General features: G+C 39.2%; 1 protein-coding gene across 1 annotated transcript; it reads left to right on the forward strand.

The window, feature by feature from the left end:
• The first annotated feature begins 19,689 nt into the window (after positions 1-19,689).
• On the forward strand, positions 19,690-24,304 carry LOC149832738 (uncharacterized). Its single transcript, XM_090014682.1, has 7 exons — positions 19,690-19,915; positions 20,644-20,916; positions 21,083-21,196; positions 22,607-22,782; positions 22,980-23,085; positions 23,171-23,284; positions 24,070-24,304. The coding sequence occupies exons 1-7, from the start codon at positions 19,715-19,717 to the stop codon at positions 24,205-24,207; spliced, it is 1,122 nt and encodes a 373-aa protein (XP_089870808.1). The 5' UTR covers positions 19,690-19,714; the 3' UTR covers positions 24,208-24,304.
• Positions 24,305-25,473: the final 1,169 nt, after the last annotated feature.

Consider the following 25,473-nt stretch of genomic DNA (forward strand, 5'->3'; position numbering starts at 1 on the left):
TTCCTGTAGAAGGAATGCAGTTTAATAACGAGGAAGATGCATATAAGTTTTACAATGATTATGCCTTAAAAGTTGGCTTTAGTGTGAGAAGGTTTTCTTGGTCAAAAAATGCACAGAGTGTCTTGGTTAGAAAGACATATGTCTGTTCCAAGCAAGGTTGGAAGAAATCAATGGGAAATCCAACAAGGAGCATGCCAGAATCAAGATGTGGATGTCAGGCGAGATTGGTTTTGAGAAGACATCTGAATGGGAAATTTGTCGTGCGTACTTTAATCAGTGATCATAATCATGATTTATCTGCATCATTTATGACTGCTATGCTAAGGTCACATCGTAAAGTAACTGTAGCGCATGCTGCAATGGCTGAAATAGCCAATAGCGCCGACATTGCACAAAGGAAGAAATACATTTAGTTTACCCGCATAGATGGTTGTCGCAAAAATGTGCCATTCACACCTTTGGATCTAAGAAACCACTTGAGAAGGAAGAGGACAGATAACATGAAGAACGGAGAAATATGTTGTTTGGTTCGCTACTTACAGAATAAATCAAGCAATGATCATGGTTTCTTTAGTGCAATGCAAGTGGACGAAGATGGATATGCTGTGAATATGTTTTGGGCAGATTCAAAGTCTAGAGTAGATTATGAATGCTTCAATGATGTGCTTGTGTTTGATACTACAGTAAAGATTAATACTGAACAGTGGCCATTTGCGCAGTTTGTGGGAGTAAACCATCACGCACAGAGTTGTATATTAGGCGATGCTTTTGTGTATGACCAGACCAAGGAAAGCTTTGAGTGGTTGTTCAGAGTATTTACACAGGCAATGAACGGGAAGCATCCAGAAACTGTACTTACAGATGGTGATCACGCAATTGCGGCTGCAGTGCTTCATGTGTGGCCAGATACACATCATCGCCTATGTTTGTGGTATATCTTTCAAAATGCAGCAAAGAACATAGGACACATATTTAATCAGAATACAGGGTTTGACAAAACGTTTACAAGGTGTGTACTTCATAGCGTAGACGAGGTCACTTTTAAGTCAGTTTGGGACAAAATGATTAAGACATACGACCTTACTGACTGTCTGTGGTTACAAAATTTATATGCAAAAAAAGAGAAGTGGGCATTGGCATATGGAAGACAATACTTTTGTGCAAGCATGATAAGCACACAAAGAGCCGAATCTATGCAAGCCACCCTGAAGAAAACTCTGTATTCATGTTTAACAATGTTTCGTTTCATGGAAAAATATGAATTATTTATAGACGGTCTAAGACAGAATGAGCTTGAACAAGACGTGAAATGCATCAATACACGACCTCAAACTTTTGGCATGAAAATATTAATGCGACCTGCAGCTCTGTATACACTAACTGTATTTGAATGGATCAAGAAAGAGGTGTTGCATGTCATGAATTGCAAAATAGAAGGACTCGTGCAAACCGAGAATATGCACAAATACCATATTTTTTGTCAGGGCGAAAAGCATCAGGAAAGGCAACAAGCACATGTGACGTACAATGTTGACAATGGAAGGGTAGAATGTTCGTGCAAAATGTATGAATTCAAAGGCATTCTATGCTGTCATGCATTAAAGGCACTCAATCAAGAGAAGATACAAGAAATACCTGAGTCTTACGTAATGCGAAGATGGACCAGACGCGCGAAGATTGAAATGCTCGTTATGGACAATGCGAGTAAATCTGGTGTTGACGAGAAGTGCCACATAGCCTCCCGTTACCAACAACTGTGTAGGTCATTCATGCATGTTGCTGATTTGGCATCGAGAAGTGAAGAAGGCTATGCATGTGTGAGAAAAACTGCAACGGAGTTACTTGAAAACGTGGAGTTAATTCACATTAAGTCCGTTGCAGCGAATGAATACCAGCCGAAGATAATGGAATCGAAAAGCGTAGGTCAAAATCATGTTTCGCTTGACACTCCTGAGAAGTTGCACCGAAGCGTAAACATTATCTTCAACAAGTCAGTAGTGAACATTGTTGATTATGATGGACATATTCATGAAGCGAAGGGTATCAAAAGAAAACCAGCCTCTGATCGCAGTCGTCGGAGGGCAAAGGGTGCAGTAGAATTGGTTGGCAAGAAGAGGATTAAGAAACAACCTATCTGTAATAAAAAACAATAAGGCCCTTGCAATGAACAGGTATGTAAAACATTATATTGCTCCCCATTGCGTGAAGCTTGTCAAATAGCTAACTCGCGAAATGTCCATCATGCATCAATACCATGCAGAAGTACCACCAAACGTTCAAACCTACATTCCTCCCGACCAGATTTCCGGCAACGATCGCTACAGTTTTACAAGTCTTTTGGTATGTAATCAATGTTGCGAGGAGGTATGCATTTCTTGTGAAACTTAATTCAGTGTCTAATATTTTCTCTTTCATGACAGGCTCTGATGCATTCGACAGATAGGTATGGGACACAGGAATCTCGTGTGGGCTATTAATTTAGTTGTCATGTCTCTTTGCATGCCCCGATCTCCACAATGCCGGATTTGTTTTTGAGTTTATAGTCATTTGTCACTGACGACTTGCGGTCCGTGGTTGGATTTGCTTAAATCGATAGATAGCGATTTTTTGCTTCTGCAGGAAGTCGATTGATGACATCATTGTATGGCGAGTTGTGATTATCGTTGATTAGCGATATGTGGCATCGCAGCATAGTGATTTGAGTGTATTGTTCGAATGTCAATCAAAGCGGGATGACAAAGGTTGTTCAAGTAAGCTTTTTTCGGCCAATGATCAAGGTTGCACTTCATTTTATGATCTAAGTTTGCTATCACCTGCGCGGTTGAAAGCCTACTTGGATCATAAAATGAAACACAACCTTGGTCAATTCCCCAAAAAAGCTTACTTGAACAACCTTTGTCATCACCCTTAGATCGACAGTCGAACAATACCCTCAAATCGCTATGCTGCGATGCCACATATCGCTAATCAACGATAACCACAAATCGCCATACAGTGATGTCATCAATCGACTTCCTGCAGAAGCAAAAAATCACTATTCAACGATTTAAGCAAATCCAACCACGGACCGCAAGTCGTCAGTGACAAATGACTATAAACTCAAAAACAAATCCGGCATTGTGGAGATCGGGGCATGCAAAGAGGCATGACAACTAAATTAATAGCCCACACGAGATTCCTGTGACACCTACAATTGCCTTTGAAATCATTATTGTTATCCTGTGAAAAGTTGTATCCATATATTATAAATAAAAGGCTACTCAATGTGTCTTTTCTGTTCCTCACTTCATTTCTTAAGAGGTAAGTCAACCTCTTCATCTGGTACAGGGGGAACTTTGTTCGCTTTAACAGTGGAAGTGCAAGTGTGGGTGGTACTCCACAATTTCTCACAATCGCTATGTAGTTCAACCAGTGGGTTTTTTTTAGATCCGTGGGGTTATTATCAATAAACGTTCATTATCAATTTATACTAGTATCGTTTAACACCGCAAATCGGCATTGACTAACACCCTTTACAAAGGCCGATTATTGATGCACAAATCGCTATTCAATGATAACCACAAATCGCCATGCAGCGAATATAAAGTTGAATTACTCAGTTACAACAGATAACAATAAATGTTTGATTTGTTGTACAGTATTCATTGATCATGTTGGTTGAGCAGTACATCTTTTAGGTCAAAAATAGTCGCACGAGTAATGAAAGCTGTGTTTGTCTTCTACTTCGTGAACCAGCAACAATCAAACCGACGGTTCCTTCATATACCTGGAGATCTGTCCTCCAACATACAAAGTTGTGGTCGGTGACGCAGACGAAGACAGCTACACGACCAACAATGGCGAATCATGGGTATATTGTCTATACATCGTCTACATTTTCATCAAAATCCGTCTGTTTCATGCCGTTTTTTGCGATTTGTGTTTGGTGTACTGTATAATGTAATTTCAATATCGTTCGTTGCAATGTCCGCATTCATTTCAGTCGAACATCCACCGACGAAGTTGGGCGAAAACTTAGTCAATCACTCCTGGAGGACATCAACCGAATGCAGAGTGAATTCGCACAATACAACATGATCAGTAATTTTGTTAGTATGCAACTAGTAGCAGTTGTCTATATACGTAAGCCATGTGTACGTCCGTTAACAACAACATATTTGCTGCAAACAGGCTATATCCGATTTCGTCAGTTATATTAAAAGCAGCGCACCAAGCTAGACTGTAAGCGTCGTAAGCCCGTATTTCATGGTATATCGGTTTTATTTTATGTTGTTTTCCGTTATTGATTTAGTCCAATTGATTCGTATGTTATCGTTAGTGTTAGCAATGTTTGGGTTTGCAGACTATCTTACGCCGTTTGCCATACTCTAGTGGATTTCAAGACGGCATACCTTATTGGGTTAACGGTAATCACTGCAGAGACCTTTTGTCAAGTGAAAAGGTAAGAAAACAAACCTAGAGTGCAATATTACAGCATAACAAGTGCTAACATCATTTTTTCGATCTATTTGCATATATTGATTCCTACACTATGGCAATATGAAAAGCATTGGGTCTTATACGTGATGGATTTATACAAAAAACAACTATGGTGTTACAATTCGTTGGAAGTTGACAATGGTCTACGGCTAGACATTTTCCATCTCGTAAGTTTCAATATGTATGTGAGGAACAAGTCATGTACTGGGGTTATGAATTTACTGTCGGTCGCATTATTCTCAGATCGGTTTCCTCAAAGCCATTTTGGGAGTCGATGCTAGCGAGTGGATCTATCGAACGACATACAATGCTCCTTTACAAGATAATGGCGTTGATTGCGGGGTATTTGTAATGAAGTACATTGAAGCAATATACAATGGTGCAGAAGCCTGTTTCGACGTTGTATGTCATTTCTTCGCCTATGTTATTGGGAATTAAGTGCATGTCTATTACTTCTACTTTACAATATGTTTTTGCAGGTTGATATATCTAGATTCTGCGAAGAACTCTGCAAAAAATTGACGTCCTTTCTAATTGCTGAGGCGAAAATGAAGGAGGCCTCACGAGCATCTAAAAGGCTTGTAATTGATAAAAGATGTGCGCTCAACCCGCGTGGTTGACAGTCGCTGAGTGAGACTGCGATGTATTTTAATGAACAAAGACTTCTAATGTTCGAAATGATAATATTCAACATCGCTATGAAATGTTGTATGCTTAAACATCGCTTTATTGCTGGCATATGAAAAAAGTGGTGAATAAGAGCCATTAATGTAGCTTTCGTATTTTACGAATAGTACAAAGCGATACGCTTAGTGGTCTACCGTCAATTACACTGCTACCACCATGAAAACTTGTGAAAGAATTTGAAAATTTCTTGAAGTGTGTGTTGTGTCATTCAAATATTAATGAAACGTCCTATCACCCTCCGTCAGTTTTCAAGTATATACGTCAGTTTCATTAAACCAAAAGCAAATCTTTAGTAAAAATGGAGAGGGTGGTGTATGTTCGCCCCCGATGATTCACTGAATCCCACGTCTGTGTTCGGGGGATCGAATGAGCACCACAAATTCATGCACATGGGGCTCGTATTCATGCACATGGGGCTCGTAAAAGGTACTTAAGTCTTTGCTGCGGCACCAAATTACGATGCAGTATGATGCGGACACACATCGGGAAACATGCCGGTCTGCATCTTATACGTGACGCTATTTGGAACCCTCGAACATGAGATCTCAGTACCGGCCCTGTTCGGGGGGGGAACATATAACCTGCTTTGAATTATGTTGGAAAGTACTGGAAGCTTGTGTCAAATACTGCAAATAGATTCCTTTTGTTTGCGCCAACATCAAAATGTCATGATAGTACAGTAGTTTGTCATTCCTTTGCCAAGTTATCTGTTTCTACCTCTGCATGCAAGAATAAAAAATCTTCTGCTATACAAACGGTGACTCCGCTCATGTGGTACAGGCGACTTGTGAATGTCACCAAGTTGATGAGACGTCACAAGTTCGAAACCCATGGGTGGCATCCCTTGCCGCAAGGTGTGTACTTCATAGCGTAGACGAGGTCACTTTGTCAGATTGGGACAAAATGATTAAGACATACGACCTTACTGACTGTCTGTGGTTACAAAATTTATATACGGAAAAAGAGAAGTGGGCATTGTCATATGGAAGACAATGCTTTTGTACAGGTTTGATAAGCACACAAAGAGCCGAATCTATGCATGCCACCCTGAAGAAAACTCTGTGTTCATGTTTAACAATGTTTCGTTTCATGGAAAAATACGAATTATTTATAGACGGTCTAAGACAGAATGAGCTGGAACAAGATGTGAAATGCTTCAATACACGACCTCAAACTTTTGGCATGAAAATATTGATGCGACCTACAGCTCTGTATACACTAACTGTATTTGAATGGATCAAGAAAGAGGTGTTGCATGTCATGAATTGCAAAATAGAAGGACTCGTGCAAACCGAGAATATGCACAAATACCATATTTTTTGTGAGGGCGAAAAGCATCAGGAAAGGCAACAAGCACATGTCACGTACAATGTTGACAACGGAAGGGTAGAATGTTCGTGCAAAATGTATGAATTCAAAGGCATTCTATGCTGTCATGCATTAAAGGCACTCAATCAAGAGAACATACAAGAAATACCTGAGTCTTACGTAATGCGAAGATGGACCAGACGCGCGAAGATTGAAATGCTCGTTATGGCTAATGCGAGTAAATCTGGTGTTGACGAGAAGTGCCACATAGCCTCTCGTTACCAACAACTGTGTAGGTCATTCATGCATGTTGCTGATTTGGCATGGAGAAGTGAAGAAGGCTATGCATGTGTGAGAAAAGCTGCAACGGAGTTACTTGAAAACGTGGAGTTAATTCACATTAAGTCCGTTGCAGCGAATGAATACCAGCCGAAGATAATGGGATCGAAAGGCGTAGATCAAAATCAAGTTTCGGTTTACACTCCTGAGAAGTTGCACCGAAGCGTAAACATTATCTTCAACAAGTCAGTAGTGAACGTTGTTGATTATGATGGACATATTCATGAAGCGAAGGGTATCAAAAGAAAACCTGCCTCTGATCGCAGTCGTCGGAGGGCAAAGGGTGCAGTAGAATTGGTTGGCAAGAAGAGGATTAAGAAACAACCTACCTGTAATAAAAAACAACAAGGCTCTTGCAATGAACAGGTATGTAAAACATTATATTGCTTCCCATTGCGTGAAGCTTCTCAAATAGCTAACTCGCGTAATGTCCATCATGCAGCAATACCATGCAGAAGTACCACCAAACGTTCAAACCTACATTCCTCCCGACCAGATTTCCGGCAACGATCGCTACAGTTTTACAAGTCTTTTGGTATGTAATCAATGTTGCGAGGAGGTATGCATTTCTTGTGAAACTTAATTCAGTGTCTAATATTTTCTCTTTCAGAAGAGGCTCTGATGCATTCGACAGATAAGTATGGGACACAGGAATCTCGTGTGGGCTATTAATTTAGTTGTCATGTCTCTTTGCATGCCCCGATCTCCACAATGCCGGATTTGTTTTTGAGTTTATAGTCATTTGTCACTGACGACTTGCGGTCCGTGGTTGAATTTGCTTAAATCGATAGATAGCGATTTTTTGTTTCGGCAGGAGGTCGATTGATGACATCATTGTATGGCGATTTTTGATTATCGTTGATTAGCGATATGTGGCATCACAGCGTAGTGATTTGAGTGTATTGTTCGAATGTCAATCAAAGCGGGATGAAAAAGGTTGTTCAAGTAAGCTTTTTTCGGCCAATGAGCAAGGTTGCGCTTCATTTTATGATCTAAGTATGCTATCACCTGCGCGGTTGAAAGCCTACTTGGATCATAAAATGAAGCGCAACCTTGGTCAATACCCCAAAAAAGCTTACTTGAACAACCTTTGTCTTCACGCTTAGATCGACAGTCGAACAATACCACCAAATCGCTATGCTGGGATGCCACATATCGCTAATCAACGATAACCACAAATCGCCATACAGTGATGTCATCAATCGACTTCCTGCAGAAGCAAAAAATCGCTATTCAACGATTTAAGCAAATCCAACCACAGACCGCAAGTCGTCAGTGACAAATGATTATAAACTCAAAAACAAATCCGGCATTGTGGAGATCGGGGCATGTAAAGAGGCATGACAACTAAATTAATAGCCCACACGAGATTCCTGTGACACCTACAATTGCCTTTGAAATCATTATTGTTATCCTGTGAAAAGTTGTATCCATATATTATAAATAAAAGGCTACTCAATGTGTCTTTTCTCTTCCTCACTTCATTTCTTAAGAGGTAAGTCAACCTCTTCATCTGGTACAGGGGGAACTTTGTTCGCTTTAACAATGGAAGTGCAAGTGTGAGTGGTACTCCATAATTTCTCACAATCGCTATGTAGTTCAACCAGTGGGTTTTTTTTAGATCCGTGGGGTTATTCTCAACAAACGTTCATTATCAATTTATACTAGTATCGTTTAACACCGCAAATCGGCGTTGACTAACACCCTTTACAAAGGCCGAGTATTGATGCACAAATCGCTATTCAACGATAACCACAAATCGCCATGCAACGAATATGAAGTTGAATTACTCAGTTACAACGGATAACAATAAATGTTTGATTTGTTGTACAGTATTCATTGATCATGTTGGTTGAGCAGTACATCATTAGGTAAAAAATAGTCGCACGAGTACTGGAAGTTGTGTTTGTCTTCTACTTCGTGAACCAGCAACAATCAAACCGACGGTTCCTTCATAAACCTGGAGATCCGTCCTCCAACATACAAAGTTGTGGTCGGTGACGCAGACGAAGACAGCTACACGACCAACAATGGCGAATCATGGGTATATTGTCTATACATCGTCTACATTTTCATCAAAATCCGTCTGTTTCATGCCGTTTTTTGCGATTTGTGTTTTGTGTACTGTATAATGTAATTTCAATATCGTTCGTTGCAATGTCCGCATTCATTTCAGTCGAACATCCACCGACGAAGTTGGGCGAAAACTTAGTCAATCACTCCTGGAGGACATCAACCGAATGCAGTGTGAATTTGCACAATACAACATGATGAGTAATTTTGTAAGTATGAAACTAGTAGCAGTTGTCTATATACGTAAGCCATGTGTACGTCCGTTAACAACAACATATTTGCTGCAAAAAGACTATATCCGATTTCGTCAGTTATATTAAAAGCAGCGCACCAAGCTAGACTGTAAGCGTCGTAAGCCCGTATTTCATGGTATATCGGTTTTATTTTATGTTGTTTTCCGTTATTGATTTAGTCCAATTGATTCGTATGTTATCGTTAGTGTTAGCAATGTTTGGGTTTGCAGACTATCTTACGCCGTTTGCCATACTCTAGTGGATTTCAAGACGGCATACCTTATTGGGTTAACGGTAATCACTGCAGAGACCTTTTGTCAAGTGAAAAGGTAAGAAAACAAACCCAGAGTGCAATATTACAGCATAACAAGTACTAACATCATTTTTTCGATCTAATTGCATATATTGATTCCTACACTATGGCAATATAAAAAGCATTGGGTCTTATACGTGATGGATTTACACGAAAAACAACTATGGTGTTACAATTCGTTGGAAGTTGACAATGGTCTACGGCTAGACATTTCCCATCTCGTAAGTTTCAATATGTATGTGAGGAACAAGTCGTGTACTGGGGTCATGAATTTACTGTCGGTCGCATTATTCTCAGATCGGTTTCCTCAAAGCCATTTTGGGAGTCGATGCTAGCGAGTGGATCTATCACACGGCATATAATGCTCCTTTACAAGATAATGGCGTTGATTGCGGGGTATTTGTAATAAAGTACATTGAAGCAATATCAATGGTGCAGAACCCTGTTTCGACGCTGTATGCCATTTCTTCGCCTCTGTTATTGGGGATTAAGTGCATGTCTATTACTTCTACTTTACAATCTGTTTTTTCAGGTTGATATACCCGGATTCCGCGAAGAACTCTGCAAAAAATTGACGTCCTTTCTAATTGCGGAGGAGAAAGTAAAGGAGGCCTCACGAGCATCAAAAAGGCTTGTAATTGATAAAAGATGTGCACTCAACCCGCGTGGTTGACAGTCGCTGAGTGAGACTGCGATGTATTTTAATGAACAAAGACTTCTAATGTTCGAAATGATAATATTCAACATCGCCATGAAATGTTGTATGCTTAAACATCGCTTTATTGCTGGCATATGAAAAAAGTGGTGAATAAGAGCCATTAATGTAGCTTTCGTATTTTACGAATAGTACAAAGCGATACACTTAGTGGTCTACCGTCAACTATACTGCTACCACCATGAAAACTTGTGAAAGAATTTGAAAATTTCTTGAAGTGTGTGTTGTGTCATTCAAATATTAATGAAACGTCCTATCACCCTCCGTCAGTTTTCAAGTATATACGTCAGTTTCATTAAACCAAAAGCAAATCTTTAGTAAAAATGGAGAGGGTGGTGTATGTTCGCCCCCAATGATTCACTGAATCCCACGTCTGTGTTCGGGGGATCGAATGAGCGCCACGTATTCATGCACATGGGGCTCGTATTCATGCACATGGGGCTCGTATTCATGCACATGGGGCTCGTAAAGGGTACTTAAGTCTTTGCTGCGGCACCAAATTACGATGCCGGTCTGCATCTTATACGTGGCGCTATTTGGAACCCCCGAACATGAGATCTCAGTACCGGCCCTGTTCGGGGGGGGAACATATAACCAGCTTTGAATTATGTTGGAAAGTACTGGAAGCTTGTGTCAAATACTGGAAATAGATTCCTTTTGTTTGCGCCAACATCAAAATGTCATGATAGTACAGTAGTTTGTCATTCCTTTGCCAAGTTATCTGTTTCTACCTCTGCATGCAAGAATAAAAAATCTTCTGCTATATAAACGGTGACTCCGCTCATGTGGTACAGGCGACTTGTGAATGTCACCAAGTTGATGAGACGTCACAAGTTCGAAACCCATGGGTGGCATCCCTTGCCGCAAGGTGTGTACTTCATACCGTAGACGAGGTCACTTTTAAGTCAGATTGGGACAAAATGATTAAGACATACGACCTTACTGACTGTCTGTGGTTACAAAATTTATATGCAGAAAAAGAGAAGTGGGCATTGGCATATGGAAGACAATACTTTTGTGCAGGTATGATAAGCACACAAAGAGCCGAATCTATGCATGCCACCCTAAAGAAAACTCTGTATTCATGTTTAACAATGTTTCGTTTCATGGAAAAATATGAATTATTTATAGACGGTCTAAGACAGAATGAGATTGAACAAGACGTGAAATGCTTCAATACACGACCTCAAACTTTTGGCATGAAAATATTGATGCGACCTACAGCTCTGTATACACTAACTGTATTTGAATGGATCAAGAAAGAGGTGTTGCATGTCATGAATTGCAAAATAGAAGGACTCGTGCAAACCGAGAATATGCACAAATACCATATTTTTTGTGAGGGCGAAAAGCATCAGGAAAGGCAACAAGCACATGTCACGTACAATGTTGACAACGGAAGGGTAGAATGTTCGTGCAAAATGTATGAATTCAAAGGCATTCTATGCTGTCATGCATTAAAGGCACTCAATCAAGAGAACATACAAGAAATACCTGAGTCTTACGTAATGCGAAGATGGACCAGACGCGCGAAGATTGAAATGCTCGTTATGGATAATGCGAGTAAATCTGGTGTTGACGAGAAGTGCCACATAGCCTCTCGTTACCAACAACTGTGTAGGTCATTCATGCATGTTGCTGATTTGGCATGGAGAAGTGAAGAAGGCTATGCATGTGTGAGAAAAGCTGCAACGGAGTTACTTGAAAACGTGGAGTTAATTCACATTAAGTCCGTTGCAGCGAATGAATACCAGCCGAAGATAATGGGATCGAAAGGCGTAGATCAAAATCATGTTTCGCTTGACACTCCTGAGAAGTTGCACCGAAGCGTAAACATTATCTTCAACAAGTCAGTAGTGAACGTTGTTGATTATGATGGACATATTCATGAAGCGAAGGGTATCAAAAGAAAACCTGCCTCTGATCGCAGTCGTCGGAGGGCAAAGGGTGCAGTAGAATTGGTTGGAAAGAAGAGGATTAAGAAACAACCTACCTGTAATAAAAAACAACAAGGCCCTTGCAATGAACAGGTATGTAAAACATTATATTGCTTCCCATTGCGTGAAGCTTGTCAAATAGCTCACTCGCGAAATGTCCATCATGCAGCAATACCATGCAGAAGTACCACCAAACGTTCAAACCTACATTCCTCCCGACCAGATTTCCGGCAACGATCACTACAGTTTTACAAGTCTTTTGGTATGTAATCAATGTTGCGAGGAGGTATGCATTTCTTGTGAAACTTAATTCAGTGTCTAATATTTTCTCTTTCAGAACAGGCTCTGATGCATTCGACAGATAGGTATGGGACACAGGAATCTCGTGTGGGCTATTAATTTAGTTGTCATGTCTCTTTGCATGCCCCGATCTCCACAATGCCGAATTTGTTTTTTGAGTTTATAGTCATTTGTCACTGACGACTTGCGGTCCGTGGTTGGATTTGCTTAAATCGATAGATAGCGATTTTTTGCTTCTGCAGGAAGTCGATTGATGACATCATTGTATGGCGATTTGTGATTATCGTTGATTAGCGATATGTGGCATCACACCGTAGTGATTTGAGTGTATTGTTCGAATGTCAATCAAAGCGGGATGACAAAGGTTGTTCAAGTAAGCTTTTTTCGGCCAATGAGCAAGGTTGCGCTTCATTTTATGATCTAAGTATGCTATCACCTGCGCGGTTGAAATCCTACTTGGATCATAAAATAAAGCGCAACCTTGGTCAATACCCCAAAAAAGCTTACTTGAACAACCTTTGTCATCGCGCTTAGATCGACAGTCGAACAATACCCTCAAATCGCTATGCTGGGATGCCACATATCGCTAATCAACGATAACCACAAATCGCCATACAGTGATGTCATCAATCGACTTCCTGCAGAAGCAAAAAATCGCTATGCAACGATTTAAGCAAATCCACCCACGGACCGCAAGTCGTCAGTGACAAATGACTATAAACTCAAAAACAAATCCGGTATTGTGGAGATCGGGGCATGCAAAGAGGCATGACAACTAAATTAATAGCCCACACGAGATTCCTGTGATACCTACAATTTTCTTTGAAATCATTATTGTTATCCTGTGAAAAGTTGTATCCATATATTATAAATAAAAGGCTACTCAATGTGTCTTTTCTCTTCCTCACTTCATTTCTTAAGAGGTAAGTCAACCTCTTCATCTGGTACAGGGGGAACTTTGTTCGCTTTAACAGTGGAAGTGCAAGTGTGAGTGGTATTCCATAATTTCTCACAATCGCTATGTAGTTCAACCCGTGGGTTTTTTTTTAGATCCGTGGGGTTATTATCAACAAACGTTCATTATCAATTTATACTAGTATCGTTTAACACCGCAAATCGGCGTTGACTAACACCCTTTACAAAGGCCGAGTATTGCTGCACAAATCGCTATTCAACGATAACCACAAATTGCCATGCAGCGAATATGAAGTTGAATTACTCAGTTACAACGGATAACAATAAATGTTTGATTTGTCGTACAGTATTCATTGATCATGTTGGTTGAGCAGTACATCTTTTAGGTCAAAAATAGTCGCATGAGTACTGGAAGTTGTGTTTGTCTTCTACTTCATGAACCAGCAACAATCAAACCGACGGTTCCTTCATAAACCTGGAGATCCGTCCTCCAACATACAAAGTTGTGGTCGGTGACGCAGACAAAGACAGCTACACGACCAACAATGGCGAATCATGGGTATATTGTCTATACATCGTCTACATTTTCATCAAAATCCGTCTGTTTCATGCCGTTTTTTGCGATTTGTGTTTTGTGTACTGTATAATGTAATTTCAATATCGTTCGTTGCAATGTCCGCATTCATTTCAGTCGAACATCCATCGACGAAGTTGGGCAAAAACTTAGTCAATCACTCCTGGAGGACATCAACCTAATGCAGAGTGAATTCGCACAATACAACATGATCAGTAATTTTGTTAGTATGAAACTAGTAGCAGTTGTCTATATACGTAAGCCATGTGTATGTCCGTTAACAACAACATATTTGCTGCAAACAGACTATATCCGATTTCGTCAGTTATATTAAAAGCAGCGCACCAAGCTAGACTGTAAGCGTCGTAAGCCCGTATTTCATGGTATATCGGTTTTATTTTATGTTGTTTTCCGTTATTGATTTAGTCCAATTGATTCGTATGTTATCGTTAGTGTTAGCAATGTTTGGGTTTGCAAACTATCTTACACTGTTTGCCATACTCTAGTGGATTTCAAGACGGCATACCTTATTGGGTTAACGGTAATCACTGCAGAGACCTTTTGTCAAGTGAAAAGGTAAGCAAACAAACCTAGAGTGCAATATTACAGCATAACAAGTGCTAACATCATTTTTTCGATCTATTTGCAGATATTGATTCCTACACTATGGCAATCTGAAAAGCATTGGGTCTTATACGTGATGATTTTACACGAAAAACAACTATGGGGTTACAATTCGTTGGAAGTTGACAGTGGTCTACGGCTAGACATTTCTCATCTCGTAAGTTTCAATATGTATGTGAGGAACAAGTCGTGTACTGGGGTCATGAATTTACTGTCGGTCGCATTATTCTCAGATCGGTTTCCTCAAAGCCATTTTGGGAGTCGATGCTAGCGAGTGGATCTATCGCACGGCATACAATGCTCCTTTACAAGATAATGGCGTTGATTGCGGGGTATTTGTAATGAAGTACATTGAAGCAATATACAATGGTGCAGAACCCTGTTTCTACGCTGTATGCCATTTCTTCGCCTCTGTTATTGGGGATTAAGTGCATGTCTATTACTTCTACTTTACAATCTGTTTTTGCAGGTTGATATGCCCAGATTCTGTGAAGAACTCTGCAAAAAATTGACGTCGTTTCTAATTGCGGAGGAGAAAGTGAAGGAGGCCTCGCGAGCATCTAAAAGGCTTGTAATTGATAAAAGATGTGCGCTCAACCCGCGTGGTTGACAGTCGCTGCGTGAGACTGCGATGTATTTTAATGAACAAAGACTTCTAATGTTCGAAATGATAATATTCAACATCACTATGAAATGTTGTATGCTTAAACATCGCTTTATTGCTGGCATATGAAAAAAGTTGTGAATAAGAGTCATTAATGTAGCTTTCGTATTTTACGAATAGTACAAAGTGATACGCTTAGTGGTCTACCGTCAATTACACTGCTACCACCATGAAAACTTGTGAAAGAATTTGAAAATTTCTTGAAGTGTGTGTTGTGTCATTCAAATATTAATGAAACGTCCTATCACCCTCCGTCAGTTTTCAAGTATATACGTCAGTTTCATTAAACCAAAAGCAAATCTTTAGTAAAAATGGAGAGGGTGGTGTATGTTCGTCCCCGATGATTCACTGAATCCCACGTCTGTGTTCGGGGGATCGAATGAGCGCCACGTATTCATGCACATGGGGCTCGTATTCATGCACATGGGGCTCGTAAAGGGTACTTAAGTCTTTGCTGCGGCACCAAATTACGATGCAGTATGATGCAGACACACATCGGGATACATGCCGGTCTGCATCTTATACGTGGCGCTATTTGGAACCCCCCGAACATGAGATCTCAGTACCGGCCCTGTTCGAGGGGGGAACATATAACCTGCTTTGAATTATGTTGGAAAGTACTGGAAGCTTGTGTCAAATACTGCAAATAGATTCCTTTTGTTTGCGCCAACATCAAAATGTCATGATGGTACAGTAGTTTGTCATTCCTTTGCCAAGTTGTCTGTTTCTACCTCTGCATGCAAGAATAAAAAATCTTTTGCTATACAAACGGTGACTCCGCTCATGTGGTACAGGCGACTTGTGAATGTCACCAAGTTGATGAGACGTCACAAGTTCGAAACCCATGGGTGGCATCCCTTGCCGCAAGGTCGAAGCTGGGTGTTCTCCCCAGTGGGCAGCGAGTGCCTCAAGGGTTTTACCAACTGGAGGCCAGCCAATGCGCAGTGAGTGATGGGGCGGTTTTCCCTTGGATTATCCAAAAAAAAGTGACCAGGATGAATCATGTTTTGCATGATTAAATGCAAGAGATAAGTATATGGATCATGAAGGTTCTCTGGCTAGATTTATTGGCTGTGGAATGTGTATGCTTTGTCGTGTTTTTCTTTTTGTTTCGATAAGCATTATGCTTTGTTGATGTTATTCCAAGCCATACTATGCCTTTTAGCGAGGGCTTGGTGGATATCTTTAGGGGCTCGTTTGTTTACCCACAAAAGAATGGGGAAAATGGTCCATTTTCACAGCTTGTTTTGAACAACAAACCATGTGTGGGAATGGTGTTTTTCCTACAAAAATTCGTTTGTATTCCTCCTGTGGAAAGCACGTTCCCACACTTGAATCAGGCTCCTCTTTTTTCTTTTTTATAGGAATGGTGAGAAAGTGACCCACTTTCATATGGGCGAGGCAAACCTTTAAAAGGTGTGGGATGGTTTTCCCCATGGAACTGTGCTTTTCCCATGAGTAGTAAATCACACCTTCACTCTGGTGAATCAATTACCCACGTTATTGTCTGACCTGGTGAGAAAGTAACTTTCATACGAAACGTACTCAAATTTCCCATTTGAGGAACAAGCCATCTGAGATAACCTAAACATTGTTTGTAGAAGTATACAAAGATCCCCTCCTACGGATCACTCAAATTTGAAATAACCACTTGAATTCATAAGACAAATAGCAAGCAAAGAGGTGCACAAGTTGTCGATTTCATGATAGCACGATGACAACGACCAACCAACGACGTTGCAGGTTCAAAACCCAATGGTATAGTTGTATAACTGTTAGGGGTCTGCCTAACCCCAGCTTGCCTTAAAAAAAAAATGATGACAACGACGGAGGATACAATCTTTAATGGGTTCATGGGGATGTTTGACTAGGGGCGTAACTGGGCCATTTTGGGTCGGGTTTCATCATACCTGTTTCTGAAACAGGTTTAAAAAGTTTGCCTGAAGCCAGCTCTACATTGGTGAGTTTGGCTTTGGGTATGACTGAAATTATAAACCATATGCGTTATTGTGTTTTAGGGATGCAAATGGATCAGTTCTGGAACAGCTAAAATATATGAGGAGTCAGATAGAATCAGATCCATAACAGTTAAAAATTGCAAAACCTTTATCCTAGATTCGACCCATTTGCATAGGTTGGGTTTTATCCATGGTTTGTAGAGGTTATATTTGAGGCTTACGCCTTTTACACCTCATGGGTTTATCCATCTCAAAGCCTAAGCCTCATTGGTATATAAGAAGGCCTACGTCTCTTACTTAAAGAGGCTTAAGCTTTTACATGAGGCTTAAACCTCTATGAAAAGGCCTAAGCCTTTAAAAAATGAGTTTTTTTATTAAAAAAGTCTGTACAATTTAGTTACTTCTAAGGTTTACTTTTTAATTCAAATAAAGTTATTTAAAAAATAAAAAAAAATTGAGTGACCGCAAATTTGTGTTGATAAAAAATAACTTTATACATTAAATTAAACGTAAATAATTGCCAATAATTAAAAAACATAAATAATCTAGGTTTAAGCTCTATTTGAATAGATAATTTTTATAATGATTGACATCGTCCATTACATAAGGAATTTGGCTGCACAACTATCACAAATTATTAGAGTAAAAAGCAATTAAGCTAAAGATAACTTTATTTCATATTAAGTACTATTTAGTGGCAAAGAACATTAGTTACAAGCATTTCCACCAAGACTATATAAAAGCTTCATTACCATAAATGATTAAAAACTTAAAAAGTAAAATATAAAACAAAAATAAAAACTTCATTTCCTCTATGCTCTTGCACTGCTAATCTCTATTTTGCATAGTTGCCTTATAAAATTTATAAAAATCACTCAAAATGAGTTAATTTTTCATGTGAATTTTTGTTCAAATTAAATAGTAATGTAGACTAATATTTAACAATTATATTGATACATGAAATTCAAGCAATTCAGTTTTTACTAGTATTTGATTTTGTAAAACATTAAAGAACAATGTTTCAGTTGCTAATTTTTATTGTTATTTATTTGTCATATCAAAAAATGAATATTCTTCAATATGTTAATTTTGGATGATTTAAGTTTTAGATCTCAAAAAAACATTGAGGCTTACGCCTCAAAATGCCTCAAGGTTCAAGCCTTGTTTATATTTTTTTCAAAAACTGCTCACACCTTTAAAAACCATGATTTTATCATACCTACTTTTTAATCTTGTCTAAAAGCTAGACCCAGACCAAACCTGCACAAAACTGGTTCGGATTTGGTTTCCAAGTATGAACTTGGTCGGGTTTTTATGGTCTCATCATGTACGAAATAGGTCGAGTCTATAACTGATCAGCTATAATTTGGTTTGTAAAAAAGTTGCATTCTTGGATTGGGTTTGATCCGATATGAAACAAATTTAGTTCAAACCCGATACAAAAGTTCATTGTAGTAAAAGATTTTCTTTGAATAAGTTTTACATATTAATAAATTGTACCATAAAAACTTGTACTTAAAAGTTTGTGAGAATAATGACCAACATTTCTATTGAAACGTGTTTGTGTTATGGATCAGTCAGGTATATATAATTTAAAATAAAAAGAACAAACTGGGTCAGGTGTAAAATGCTTCGGCTCCTAATACCAGTTCAGGTAGTAGATGGGTTTAGGTTTGGGTCGGTTTGGGTTCATACGGCATAGAACCAGTTGGGTTTGGGTTTCCAAGTTTTTTTGACTCACGACCAACCCTGTTTCTGGGTTGCTCTAAATTTCAGATTCAACCCACTCCAACAGGTCTCAAATTCGGGTCGGTTTAGTTAGGTTTCTTTAATCGCTACCTGATCCAGTTATCTAATCTACTGGATCTGCCAATGGTTGCACAAACCTAAATTGTGATGGTGAGTCCATTTAGGTTCCCACCATACCATTTAGAGCTCAAGACCCAAAAAGCGTACTTGTATCAGGTCCCGCTGAAGTCCATGGGCATCTTCCGACCCAAATCCGAGTCCAAACCGGAACCAATTAACCCAGAACCAAAGTGCCGGGTCGGGTTATAGACCTACATTCAAATGGATCTTGTTCATTTTCAAAAAGTCAAAGGCTATTGTCGTCATAAAAAGGGTCGTCTTCCACATCAGCAATCATCTGGAATTTGAATGTCCAACGGCTAATGCCTCAGACAATTCAAATCTAATATATATATGCGTTAGAGAGAGAGAGAGAGAGAGAGAGAGAGAGAGAGAGAGAGAGAGAGGCTCTCGCATTTCCTTCCATTCTTACGCCTTATAATCTTTCCCTAAATTGTTCTCCTTTCGTTTTGAGTCGAAAATCTCTAGGATTTCTCTTCGACAACCTCTTCCCCAAGTCGTTCTATCGATCGCTAAGTTTGGGGTTTCTTTGGATTCGGGAGTTCTGGGGGATGATTTGAGGATCAAGAGCAAGATTTTTGGGTTTTTGATCTGTCTTGGATCGAAATTCGACCTATTCTCTGTTGGGATTTCATTTCTTTATCTGGGTTTTCTGATTCAGATTTCCGCCGATTGGCTTTTCTTTGGTTTTCTACTTGTAGTGGGTGTTTTTTCTGAAGGATCTCTATGAAAGAGATGGATCCTTCTTTTGGGTTGCACAATTATATTCAAGAATCGATAGAGAACGCGCTCGGGCTTCCTGTATCTGTCGACACATTGCAATCGAAGCTCTTCGCCATGGAAGAGTCGAGAAGGGTGCTTCAGTGCCAGGTTTTCGATTTGCATGATCTGGTGAACGACCAAAGCAAGAAGATTGAGCAAGCGAAGGTGAGCGATCTCTTTCTTTTCCATTATTTTGTTTTCCCCTTTTTTGTTTCAGTCATCCGCTTTTTTAATAATGCTTTTGGTCTGTTTTCTTGTCTATATATACCAAGATTTAGTCCTGTGATTGATTGTTTTTTCTTTTTTGAAATATTTATTTGTGTTTCGTATCTTTGTTCAACAAAATGAATTTATGGTTTGCTTTGTTCTGTTTGACTTCTTTTTCTTCTGATCTTTTTGTTTCTTCTACTTTCTTTGCTGGCCTCTTTTTTCCCCTGTAGTTCCATATGTTTTTCTTTGGTAATTCTATCAGTTTCAAATAATTACTGTTTGGCTTACTTGTAGTTGTACAATTGTGGTTTTTTTTTTCCATTTCTTTATATAGTTTTTGTATCTTATAGTTTTGTTGTCCATCATGAATAAAGAGATTTAGCCTTTGTAAGAGTGATTTTTGTCTACAGTCGGAAGCAGACATGAATGCACAAGCATTGAGAAAGTCAATCCAGCAAGATCAATGATTCTTTCCCCCCTGTAATTATATATGTTTTTCTTTTGTAATTCTATAAGTTTCAAATAATTTCCATCTTTTTACTGTTTGTCTTAATTGTAGTTGTACAATTGTGGGTTTCTTTTTCTTTTTTCCCTTTTCCTTATATGGTTTGTGTATCTTATAGTTTTGTTGTCCATCATGAATAAAAAGATTTAACCTTTGTATGAGTGATTTTTGTCTTCAGTCGGAAGCAACCATGAATGCACAAGCATTGAGAAGGTCAATCGAGCAAAATCAACGGCTGCATTCGGAGGTGATCGACCTAACAACGCAGATTGCAAGGCTGAGTAAGGAATGTTCGCTGTATGATAACGACAGAGAGGCTCTCATGGATTTTGGAAATGATGCAGATGAGAGAGCAAGAGCAGCAGAAGTTCGAGCTCTGGAGGCAGAGGAAGCCTCTAGGAGACTATCAGAAGAATTGAACCAGTCTAAGCGAGAAATCGAGATACTGATGGTGCGTTCCATGCTTTCTAGTTCTTCCTCTTTTCTGGTTAATTTTACTGTAATTTTAGTAATACTCGAAAATTGTTTCTTCTCTATACATATTTTCATAGTTTTAGATACTTCTCTTCCTTGATGAAATTTGGGATTCACCTGATTTAGTCTTTTATGATTTCCAGGTGAAAAAAACCAGGCTAACCGAGGAGCTGCAGTTGCATAGGCGCAAGATTGTTGAACTCGAAAATGCAAGGGAAGACAACAGCTTCGTTTGCGGTCAATGTTCACAGTTGAAGGTACACACAAAAGAAGCCACATTATCTTTCATATCTGGAATCCCAGTAAGACATGCTGAACTAGGCTATTCCGCATAGTTGAAATGGAACTTCAATAACATTTTATCTTCTTGACAGGTATATTGTAATTGGTGTTTTATCATTTTGTATTAATTGTATATAACACCACAATTATGCTATCCATTTTGTGACATTAAAGTTGCCAGTGCAGTCGTGTGATGTTAGGATTTCATTATAACGTAACCGTGAAAATAATACTAAATAACACTTTGGTTGAGTTAAAACACAAATCATACCATACCAAAAATACACTTTCTTGCTCTCGTAACAGGCATGGTAGAAGAATCAGAATATGTTTGTATCGAAATTAATTTTTCCAAGGTTTCTGTTAAGGCTTCATTTTATTTAATGGGTGGATGAATGTACCAATAACCTCCTCACTGGTTTATGTTTAATTTGGACACAAGCAAAGAAAAGATGCATGCTTTCCCTTTAATCCAGATAGGGATGTATAAGTTTCCTATATTGTTAGACAACGCAGTTTCTTGTAAGCAATTATTTTATCGAGAAGATTTTTTTAAAATGTAGACAAGTAAACAAAAAAGAAGGCAAATTAATGAATTAAGAAAAAAATTTAGCTAATATGGACTGTTTATTATATTCCAATAAATTGAATTTGTTTTGAGATAAGGATACCTTCATATCAATTGTTTTATCAAGAACACGTTTGCAAAATTGTTGTGTTTGGATTGGAAGTAGTAGAAAATCATGGCCCTTAAAGCTGATCTTATGTAGTTAAGACTTGATTTGGGCATATATAGAAGTATAAGGAAACACAATATTAGCAACTGTGTGTGTGATCCTTTCAATTTCTGCTTTATCAAATTTCTGGGGGATGTAAATAGTTTTAATTTCATTCTACTTTGGGAGCCTTGATCACATGATATTTGATAACATAAGCAGTCGATTGTCAGCAATATTGTCGAACAAGATGAAAATCATTTCCCGTAATAAATCACGTATATTTGAATCTTTCTACCATTCTCATGGAGGATTTTTCTGAAAAATAGTTAGACTTTTCCAGCAACTACAGTGTCTATTTCCCTAGAAACAATGTATTCCAGATTTTCACACTTCAGCACTTGATAAATGATTGCATGAAATATCCTTTCTCGTCACTTTTTTCTTCTTTTTAAAAGTACTCGGCTTTCAAAATCAGCCTTTTTGTTTACTGTTATCTTCTTGTTGCCTTCATATCTTAGCTGTAAAAGGATTTGTTGATCTTGTATGGTAAATTTCACATCTGCTCTCCACTCTTATATGGTAGTGTATATAGATTAATGTATTTTAATTATCAACACCAAATTATGAACACATGGAACTGACAGACTTGACCATAAAATGTCAAAGGATGATACACTTTTCAATGGCGTCAGTCTGGAGGAGAACTTACTCAATTCTTTGGTTGAGTCAACCCTCAGCAAAGACAATCGGGAGCTGGAAGAAGCTGTTGTGGAAGGGCGCTCATTTTTGGAGGCACATGCAGGAGAAGAGCCATATTGGAGGATGATCCAACTCTGGGAAAAGTAAGCCATCCTATTCCAGATTGTTATGAATTTTTGAACATTTTAATTATGTGAATGGAAGCTTTGGCATTTAACAATTGTAGAGATCCTTTTTTGTGGGCATTATTCTACTTTGCTATCAAGTCCATAAAGCAAGCAATAGTGTGTTCTCTATATTGACATTTTTCTGTTAATCAATTTTATAATAATCCTTCCAGGCTGAAACCATCAATGCGATACATAGTATCATTGGCTGCAGTAGTTGAATCTCTTCGTCAAGACAAAGATCACCTAAGAATTAACCTTCACAGAGCAGAAGGAGAGGCATGGATCTCTCTCCCTCTCTCATTCATGCACACGTATTGTTTCTATTATGGAAGTTCTATTGAAGTCAAGTTCTATGTTTCAGGTTTCAGTGTTATTTGAAGAAAACAAGCTTCTGGATGAGGAGAACAAGAAAATGTTAAGACGGTGTTACAGAGAAAGAAGCCAACAAGGTTCTCCATCCAGCATTTCTGCAAAAGTAAGAAGAATTTTTGTATTTTTGCTAACTTTTGATCAGAGAATTAGCTCTTACTGGATGTATTTTTGGCCACTAATATTATGAATTGAGAACAAGAAAGAATATGGACGGAATGACCTAATTAACTGGATATGAGTTTAATATGAAATCTCAAATATTGGGCAATGTATATTTTTTTAAACATTTACATAGAACTCTTGGTTACAATTTTTGGATTGGACCAATGTTTTGAATCATCACCAAAAAAATGATTACCAGTTAGTAAGGCATATATTCACTATACAACTTGGGAAAAGGCCATGCTGGCACAAGTAGGCCCCAATTTTCCCCACCAGCTACTGATTTTTATGTGCAAATCCTTCCATGCCTCCTTCCATATGAATGCTGCACTGGGAGGATTTTTAAGAAATCCCCTGACCTTTCCCATGAAAGGTTGGGAATGAAACAAACAGAGGTCCTAAAGGTAATCCAGACAAAAACTATGAAATTTTAGGTTAGTATCTTCATCGACAAAGGCTGGCATTGCAATCAAGAATCATGACTACATCTTGACCTGTACTGCCTTCTCCTTTTTGAAGATTTTAACAAATTTTTTTTATGATAATTGACCTTCATTCTTGCATGTTACTAATGGAAATATTACTTCAGCCACTTCTTGGTTGTCTCCAATTTCCATTCATTTTCTGTCAGTTGGATTCTGCGATGAGCGATTCAATCTGAAGAATTTGTACTATCACATTTTCTCAATGGTATTGAATTGTTGAAACTTTGATACACTTTTGTAGAGCAAGAGAAAAGGGAGCCCAAGAATGAGCAGTACTGCTGAAAGAGCAATTGATTTTGATGGACCTGATTCGCCGAGGCAGCCTCTTTCACCGCTGGAACATAATGTTCAGGCATCAAGGATATACAACTGCAAGTAGTACCAATTCTTGTGTTCATTTTGTTCCTGTATCTTTTGGGGTTGTGTTACTGCATGTTGCAGTAAGCCCTCCTGAAATAGAACTCTTCTTTAATGAAGATGTTTTCTTCTCTTCTTTGTACATTACACATGCAGGCTCCCATTAGAGAGTCACAAGGACACGCCATTTTGGCCACATGTCCCTGTTGACACGGGCGGACGTGCTGATTCGAATACAGATTCATACAGCCATTATTTTAATATTTAAATATTTTTATTACTTTAAAAAAAAAAATAGTTTTTATTGATTGAAAATCACTCGTCTCTTTTTGAAAAGTTTTCAAATTTGCAAGTTGAACCTGCATCCCGTGTCCTCATGTCAACGTATCTTTGAGAAGAGAGAGAGAGAGCAGCAAAGAAAGCAAAAGATTGTGTTGCGGCAAATAATGCACGATGGCTCATTCTAGCAGGGAAGATGAATATATTGCCTTTGTGAATGCAACTAACAATGGATGCACAGCAGATTTAGTGATAGGGCCCGAGTACTTTACAAAGTACTCGGTGATGTTATGCGTATGGGCCAATATGCATCGTATCGGCAGAATTTTGATACGCTGCAGGCCTGAATCGGCTATTTTTTAATAAATGTAAAATACCAAAAATAAATTTTAATATTTTTTAATGGTTTTACACGTGTCACATTATGATTGACACATCTAGGGGTGAAGCTACGTTTATGGGAGGGGGTGAAAGCACATGCCCACCTTGACCCTTAAAATTCCATTAAGAGGGATATGGGTCATGCCTGACCCATAGGGCCTCCCCTCCTATAACAAGGGGCGCCCGACCCAATCCCCCTCCCCTGATTTTGCCCTAGTGGCTAGTGAGTCTCTCTCTCTCTCTCTCTCTCTCTCTCTCTCTCTCTCTAGGCTCCGCCGCTCTGCCCCTAACTGCCTGAGTCGCCTAACCCCACCCACCAGGCCACCATGTTCTGTCTCTGCCGTTGACCCTACCCACCTAGCACCAGTCATCACCCTGTTCAGTTGCAACTTGTGAGGGTCCACTCCTGATTCGACCTGAGTCGCCAGACCCCCACAGGCCTACCCAGCATGTTCTGCCCTCGCTCTCCCTGAGGCCCTTGACCCCACCCACCCACCGTCCGAGTCCCACCCTATGCGAGGCTCCGCTCCTGACAGCCTAGCCCCACCCACCCTGTTCGGTTGTTCCGCCCTCCGTGAGGCTCCACAGTCCATACCTGACCCCACCCACCTGTGGTGGTGGTGCTCTC

This window comes from Nuphar pumila, chromosome 7, assembly GCF_984573655.1.
Source record: "Nuphar pumila chromosome 7, dmNupPumi1.hap1.1, whole genome shotgun sequence".
NCBI lineage: Eukaryota > Viridiplantae > Streptophyta > Magnoliopsida > Nymphaeales > Nymphaeaceae > Nuphar > Nuphar pumila.